Below are 8,219 nucleotides of genomic sequence, written 5' to 3' on the forward strand. Positions count from 1 at the left end.
CTATGGTGCAGAAGGCAAAGTGTCTGAGACATCACGAGGAGCCCAAAATGCCCTAAACCTACCATGGCACGAATTTGGGCATTCTGGACTTCACGAATTTGGGCAATCTGGAAGTCCAGAATGCCCAATTCGTGCCATGGCAGGTTTAGGGCATTTTGGGCTCCTTGCAAACGTCTCAGACACTTTTGCCTTCTATGCCACAGTGAAATTCCTCCAGTATTTGACAGAAATGAACTTTGGAAACCCAGAATTGGTAAAAATCATACTAAATTGGCTAGAAATGCATTAAATTAACACAATTAAAAGGATGAAACAAATATAGCATCAACGACTTTAAAAGAAAACAATGGAATAAATATTATGAATTCATGAAGAGCAATGATGACTTAAAACAAATAAGAAAGATATGGTCATTAAAGTCATGTATCCATTGAAATATATGTTTATATTTACAACAGGCCTCACATGCTATCTTTCTTCTTAGCTAGTTTGAGTACATTGAGAATAGGGGTCTTTGAATCCCCTAGTGGACTCCTAGATATAAACCTAGCTGCAATAGCACTAAGATCCTCCTCTCATACTGCCAAATACATAGCTATTGCCATAAATACCCTACCATGAATGCTTGATCCAAAAGCATTGATAGTAGCTAGGCGATGTACCAAAATCACCTTGTTGGCATTTCGAGTAATTTTAGAGTATTTGATGGCATGCGACAATGCCTTGCATTTCAGCAACTCCACAAGCCCTTGAGGAGAAAACTTGTTGTGGAAGACCACGAGGTGCTCTACGACTTTGCTGAGGTAATGGGCAAAGAATGATCTTACCCAAATGCACTGCAAACATTACCCCGTTGAGATGAGAATTCATCGACCTCAAACACCTCTTGCAATAATTCAACAAACATTAGAAGACCGAAAACTGAAAGAACATCAAAAATTTACAAAATATTGTTCGAACTTACCACTACAATGTTGTCAACTTCTATCAAAATACAAAATATTGTTCAAACTTACCACTACAACATTGTCAGCTTCTATCCCTTCCTCATTTGCAATGTTGATGGAGCCAGGTGCTGTGTGATGTTCCATTTGGGAGGTGGAAGCTTTCTCCTGACCTGTCTTGGAGGTGGAAGCTTCTGCATGAGAGGGTTCTGCATCTTATATGGGCATGTCTGCATCCCTCATTGAAACCAACATCATCTGCAAGAGAAGCTCTTCCATTTTCTGATCTTTCGAACCTAAAACCCTAGGATCTAAAGTTGGCACTTGTGTCAACATCAAATCCAGATAGGACTCTGAGTCCCTCGTCCTCTTGGAGTTTACCTAAACCCTTCCTTTGTAAAATTATCACAAAAGCGGGCCAAGTGCTTCACAAACTTGGGTTTGTCTAAGAATAGATACTTGATGTAATCTATCAGACCCATGTCTTTGAAGAGTCATCAAGTGTATATGTAAAATCTTTGAAATTCTCTTACATGTACTGGATGTCTATGAAGTCATCCTTGGCTCGCATATATGTGCCTAGGACATCTGAAGTCCTATCAAACACAAAAAATAGCTCTTCCTTGTGACCTGCATATGCAGCCTGCATATGCAGCTCGTGAGATGAAATCATGGAATGCAGCTCTAGCTGAATCCATGGCAAATACCGCCTTATGGAGTGAGTAATTTTTGAGGGTGGGAGTATCTATGGCTCTCTAAAAGTGAAAGTGAGAATGTAATGTAAAAATTTCTCTTACCCCTTTATTTATATCACAACCCTAAAAATTAAAACTAATCTTAAAATCCCCAAAATTTTTGGAAAAGAAATAACATGTCAATTTAAGTGTCCATCATCTTTTGAAACAAGAACTAGGATTTGGCAAAAAAATTAAATGTTGCACTAGTCAAACACATTGACCATTAACAATCTTCAAAGTTGAAGCAGGAATGAAATTGGCACTATGCATGCGCTTCTCCACATGTCGGCTTCCCTTACCACCATTTAAGGTAAAGTTGAAGGACTCTGACATGCCATCCTCCATGACCAATAGGTGTTCTCGCACATCCCTTAGATAGAGTCCATTGTGATGTGGCATTAAGATTCTTGACATCTCCCTCATCAACATCAATAGAAAAACTTACCCCCATATTGTCTTCATCATTAGAGTCTAGGGGAAGCCACCGGCCATTTGTTTTCTTCCAGCGCTTGTACTGAAAAGCTAAATACAACATTTGGCATGATAAATGGTATCTAATAACCACATTGCCTTTACATGTGTGATATTGAAAAACCACCCTTTTGTTCGCCTGACCTGGTTACCCAATTCATCCCAAGTAAACCTTCAAGAGCATTTTCATCTACACGCTTGCAGGACCACATAGTTTTTGTTCTATGCATATGTATATTCTGAAACAAAGAAGCAAAAATGTGCAGAGGCATAAACCAATATAACCTTGCCCATTTAGATCCAAATGTAAACTTCATGGCCATGCCCACATCCTTTGTAATCTTGTCCTTGTACAATTGCAATGTCCTCGAGTCCACAATGCTGCAATCCATGTCTTGAAGCTATGGTGGTGCAATGGTTTGCAAATGGCCATAGCTTGATGATGTCATTGGAGTGATGTATGTTGCATTATACCAATACACATTCTTCATTCGCAAGGAGGCAAACTTCTCCCCTCCACACATTTGCTTACCAAAATCTCATGAATCGTAGAGTGAACATGCCTATGAATGACTCAAATGGTTCCCACTCCTCGAATTCCGAAGGGAAAACATTAAACATGAATAAGAGCTCTTAGAAACCAAACACCGTAAATTTCCAAATGGACTCATTACACTTACAAGTGAAAAAGGTACATAGATAGAAATGCTCATAGTGTGATGGTGTCCTAGATTGATTGAATGATGGAGGAAGCTACATATCTTTTCTCATGTAGACATGTTGCACTTTTGCGAGCCATCCTTTCTTCCCAAACTTGAACTTCAAGATGTGCCCCTTCCATTAATGCAAGATATCACCTCTCTTGCTCTTGGGAAGCTTATGTGGACCTTTGGCCGATCCTTTCATCACTATCCAGTCATCGAAGCTTTAGGTACAAGGGATACACTCATCCAATGCATTTCTGGTGTTGTGGAAGACACAAAAGTTCACAACATTACATGGTCTTGTAGCCTTGCTCCTTACCATGCTTGTAGAGGTTGCGACAGCAAGAATGGGACTCCTACACAAGGCAACGCAGCTCCAACAAAGGCACAAAAGAGGGAGAAGGAGAGGGACAGAGTAGCAGCAATAGAGGCACAGGAGAAAGAGGGGGGGGGGAGAGAGAGAGAGAGAGAGGAGCTGCAGCAAGCAAGCCAGAGCAAGAGGGGGCAAAGGAAGAGGGGGAAGAGGGAAAATGCAAGGGAGGGCAGCCTCACATTTCAAAAATGGAGGGAATGGCAGGTTGGACTAGAACAGTGGGAGGCAGAGGCCCTAGAGAGAGGCAGGGGGGAAGAAAATTTTACCACAAGGGGCTTACCATGTCATTGAAGGCAGATGTGGGGGAGGTACACCTAGGAGGAGGGTCATACATGGGTTAAGGGGTGGGGGTGGGGGATGGTTTGGGTGGTCCCTATTGTAAGAAGAACCACCAATAGGGACTCTCTACAGGCCTGCCCACACTCCACCTCAACATACCATTGCCCCACACCTTCTTGCACTCTCATTGGTATACTTCAAATCCCTCTCTTATCCCTTGAAATTAGGAAACACTAATTGGAGGCCCTTTCGAGACCCCATTTCTCTCCTAATGAAGGGTCAAGTGGCTATCCAAAGGAAAAAATATATTGTCCTTTTGACAGCGTCAAGATTTGAATGTCAAGGGACTAGTGGCAAGTGGGTCTCTCCATGAAAGAGTGGTAGCCCAAAAAGAGAAAATATGATGGAACTTCAGCCCACCAATCTGAGTTAATCTTACTAAAATGAAGAAAGAGTCTAGGAGGCGTGACAACATAAAATGAAGAAATATGCTATTCAACATTGCTAAACATAAACTCGAGAAAGCAATGTTACATTTGAAGGAACCTGTTGTTGCTACCATTGTGTCCCTAAATATTGCAATGTGGAAAAAGGGACAAACATCACTCAAGGTACTCCCGAACACTAGTGACTCCCAAGTAAGGGGAGTTCAAGGCAAGATGTACCAATTACCCATGGCAATAAACATATCCATCATCACCATAGTTATCCCAAATGCTAGTAATCCTTGAAATTATACAGAGGGCAAGGCGAGGTGATGCGTGTGTGCGTGCGTGCATGTGTGTGTGTGTGCACGCGCGTGCGTGCACGCGTGCGCGAGAAAGGGTACAAGGATTTTTCAAAGCGACTATTGAACTTTCATTCCAACATGACATTTGAGGACAAGTTAGCCTAGCCTACCACAATAGCTACATGCTACCCAACCCCAAAAATGCTCCACAAAGAAGCATGCCATCCTTGAGACTCATTGTTGGAGCCTCATATGTCTATAGATCTTTTGGATTTCAGACCTCATTCGTCCAATCAGTCCACCACTCTTGATAGGTACTATTCCATTTCGAGTGCAGACTTGATATGTTCCATTGCCTTTCTAGACAGCCTCCCTTGGCTCGGACAATGGCTCTTCTTGGAAGTATTCATCCTCAAGAAAACCTTCAATTTCAGAAGATGACACCTCACTGTCCATAGCACATAGTTGTTCTGCGGTCGTTGCTTCTTGTTTGTGGTCCTCTATTTCGCTTGGTCAAACGATATGAACTAGTTTACTCCTGGTTGGAATGTGGTAGTTGGGCGAGGCACCTCTCGATCTAGGTCAAGCCTACCTTTGCAAGCATTCAGATCTCATTTCTGACTGCATTTGCCATGGCTTCGACTGCAGTGGCTCTAACTCCTTTTTGTCACAGAGCAAGGTACAAACAGGTTAATGTTCGTCAGTATTGGTTCAGGTGGGCAATCAGACTCAAAATTCAACCTCGCACCAACTCCGCATAGATTGAGCATTTTTCGCCCCGTGTGCACTGGCTCTTAACGTCTGCCATTCTCAATTGGAGCAGGAGAGTACTCGAGCAGTGTACGTATAGGTCTTTACACGCTCAAATACAAGAATACGGATGCTTGTTGCAATCCTTTCTGTGGCATCGTTTTAAGTATATCAAGTTTCGCTCTTCACATCTCGATTAGGGAAGAACACAAATGTGGAGTTGCCTACTGCCATCGATACGAAGCGTCTATTGACACGTACGGTTCTGTCGAGACTAGCGTCAAACGCCAGTAACCTGCTCGTTTCACTGACAATTGCCTTCATGAGCTTTTACGACACCACGGCGATGGCTTCGAGTTCATATCTCCGTCATCGTCAATGCACTGGATCGGAATATTTAAGGGGCCAAGCAACCTTCTGAGTTAAAACTTTCATGTCAGGATTCTCGAGTGCTCAGTGTCCTCTCGTTCAGTCTTGTTCTCAGGATGGCAGCCTTTTCAGGTGACGAGTCGAGAGACTTCTGGGAGGTCCATGTAACAAGAACCTTGTGGTCACTGTTCAGGCCACTGGGTGATCACAGAAGTCCCATGGGACACTTTGCTGCATCTTCGCATCCCCCCGTTAACCAAGTTAACGACGTTGCAGACTGCAAAAGAGCCCAAGAGCAAAACTAGGCTATGTTCGGCACCCTCCGAACGTCTCAAATAGGCACCCTTGCCTCCGCCAATCGGCCCTGCCGTCCTTGTTTCCATCAATAGCAATTGCTGTTCATTTTGCATAGCCCATCTGATTGATTCATCTGTGCTCTTAGACTGTGGTCGCTAAATATTAGCACGACCATGAATACATTCACGCTCTCGTTGATGGCCTTTAGTCTCCTTTGCCTCCAATCCGTACCTAAGGGAATCTCTATCGGTAAGTATGGTGGTGTCTCTACGTATTTTCTCTGTTTTCATTTATCACTCCAATTTAAGGATTACGAGACGACATTGGTTGCCGTTTTCTCGGAAGAAAACACTGCTGACGATTGTCTGGGCTGCGGTATTCGAGAGTGCGATTATCTGCCTGAGGATACATCCTATGTCTTATAACTTTTGCAAAGTCTTTTGTGCAGCTAAAGGAGAGACTTTTGGAAGCACCAATGGCCCGACAATGGACAAAAGCTTACTGGAAAGTGGCGAACCAAGTCTCCATGTAGGTCTCTATAAGAATCTGGGTCTTCAAGTAATGAAGATGCTCGGAGAAGCTAACTTTTGTTTCCTTCAATTGGCAGATAGGATCACCATACAGAAACCGAGAGAGAGATCTCTATAGTCTGAGAATTTTGTGGCTTTCGTGATAACGTTCGTCTGCTTGCATTTGTACTCGCACAAAGAAACTGTTGCGTCACCTGGATTTGTAAACGTTCCCTCACTAAAAATCCTGGCAATCTTGCAGCCGGATAAGCACTACTTTTCTCCGAACGATCCAAGGATGCAGACCACCAACAGGTTCCTCATTGGCTCAACAGTCCCAATATGTACCTACAACGAATGCAAAATATGTCAACCGCTTCGTCGTTGCGAAGCGCAATTGGTTCCCGTCGACTCGAATGATCCAGTCGATGGTGAGTATCACTACAAGTGCGTTTGCCACAGATCAACATGACAGTAATTACAGTTGGAGACAAAGTCTTACTTAGATCTTAATGTTTGACTCTACTCTTGAAAGTCTCTTTTCGAAAGAGAATGTCTTGCCTCATGCCTTGTATTAGACCTTTGGACTTGTAACAACGTTGTGCTATCATTTGACTCTCTCTTAAGCTTAATGATAAAAGATGGTTCACGAGGAAGCTTTTGACACTTTGCACGGATAATAAAATTTACTAGGTACCTTTGTATCATTAGAACTTTGGACGAGTACCAATATAAGTCATTTTATTTTATCATACTACAAATTTATTCTAGGAGAGTTAATAGTCTTCTTGAGATAAGTTTAAGGGACCTAGTGCACATGTACATGATCACTTTGGTATACTTGAACTTTTTCGATAAGCTTGCAATTTCTTAATAGTGCATTGTTTAGGCCTCACCATGTTGGGACTTACTAATATTATTAGAATAATGGTGTTATTGTGCACACAGTGGATAAGATTTATAACCACTTCACCACATTGCTCTTAGCTGGATGAGATTAAGACATAGCTAGACTTCCAACCTTTCTAGACTCTTGTACCTTCTTGCTTCCATTCTTGTGTGCAATTGGTTTGGCCCTCTTCAAACACCCATGCTTTGTAAGCTTTTCCCTTAGCCACATCACTTGCCTCGCTCTTATGCTTTGTAAGCTCGTCCCTCTTCTTGGCCTTTCCATGCACACAATACTTTCAATCCCTACGAGCTTCATTACCACATGTACTAGCATACTTTAACTATTGTTGCCATCCTTATACAAGCTCCTTTTATGGTGACCAAGAATCAAAAGTAGGTAATTAGGCCCTGACCTCGAAACCTAGATGAATTAACACTTTTTTATCTATCTTGTGTGCAAACTCAATATTAAGAAAAATTCTCAATTTTGTCCAAACTTTTTTGCGAACTCTATCTTAAGAAAAACTCTCAGTTTGTTATAATTTTCACAAAATTTGCAATTTAGTTGTCTCAAATAGTTCTGCCCTTGTCTCATATACAACATTTTTATCCAAATGATGGAATTAATTGTATGATTCATTTATTAATGGGACTATTAAATCTAAACACACATACACACACAAAATAGATAAGATTATAACCACTTCACCACATTGCTCTTAGCTAGATGAGATCAAGACATAACTAGATTGCCAACCATTTAACTGAATTACCTCCCATCCTGCCCCACAAATTTTTTCTTTCATTAGAATCATGATAAAATGTTATGAAAGAGGTCTACAAAATCATGTTACAATATTACAAAAAAGGTTTGCAAAATGATATGTGCTACAAAATGGCAAAAGTGACAAAGTTCAAAATGGCAAATTTGTTGAAGTATTTCGCTACAAAATGGCAAAAGTGCCAAAATAAAAAATGGCAAAATGTCATGTCCTACTACTACTACTACTACTACTACTACTACTCCAAACTCTCCCCATCCTCCTCGTTCTCCTCGCCCTCCTCATGCTCCCTACATAGTCTTGATCCCTCACCCTCCTTTGGATCTTCTTCTTGAGATCCAGTCTCCAAGTCTAGATCTTTGGATGGGTCGAAATCGAAGTTG

General features: G+C 41.8%; 1 protein-coding gene across 2 annotated transcripts; it reads left to right on the forward strand.

The window, feature by feature from the left end:
* Nucleotides 1–5,693: 5,693 nt before the first annotated feature.
* Nucleotides 5,694–6,796, forward strand: LOC147903902 (uncharacterized). Of its 2 annotated transcripts, none has more exons than XM_087399185.1 (3): nt 5,694–5,903; nt 6,091–6,182; nt 6,426–6,796. In XM_087399185.1, exons 1-3 carry the CDS (start codon nt 5,828–5,830, stop codon nt 6,633–6,635), a joined length of 378 nt encoding a protein of 125 aa, XP_087255311.1. In that variant the 5' UTR covers nt 5,694–5,827; the 3' UTR covers nt 6,636–6,796. The 2 variants fall into 2 exon arrangements, with proteins under 2 accessions (XP_087255311.1, XP_087255313.1); XM_087399187.1 differs by having other exon boundaries at nt 6,103–6,182.
* The last annotated feature ends 1,423 nt before the right edge of the window (nt 6,797–8,219 follow it).

Source organism: Dipteris shenzhenensis, chromosome 3 (genome assembly GCF_047967505.1).
Source record: "Dipteris shenzhenensis isolate YYH24624 ecotype China chromosome 3, Dip_SZ_1.0, whole genome shotgun sequence".
In the NCBI taxonomy this organism is placed as follows: Eukaryota; Viridiplantae; Streptophyta; class Polypodiopsida; order Gleicheniales; family Dipteridaceae; genus Dipteris; species Dipteris shenzhenensis.

Excerpts from the sequence above, each read along its gene's own strand:
- LOC147903902 (XM_087399185.1), top strand. The coding sequence starts at position 5,828 with ATGAATACATTCACGCTCTCGTTGATGGCCTTTAGTCTCCTTTGCCTC. Across the intron at positions 5,904-6,090 it reads ACCTAAGGGAATCTCTATCG|TCTTTTGTGCAGCTAAAGGA; the intron begins GTAAGTATGGTG and ends ACTTTTGCAAAG. Across the intron at positions 6,183-6,425 it reads GTGGCGAACCAAGTCTCCAT|CCGGATAAGCACTACTTTTC; the intron begins GTAGGTCTCTAT and ends GCAATCTTGCAG.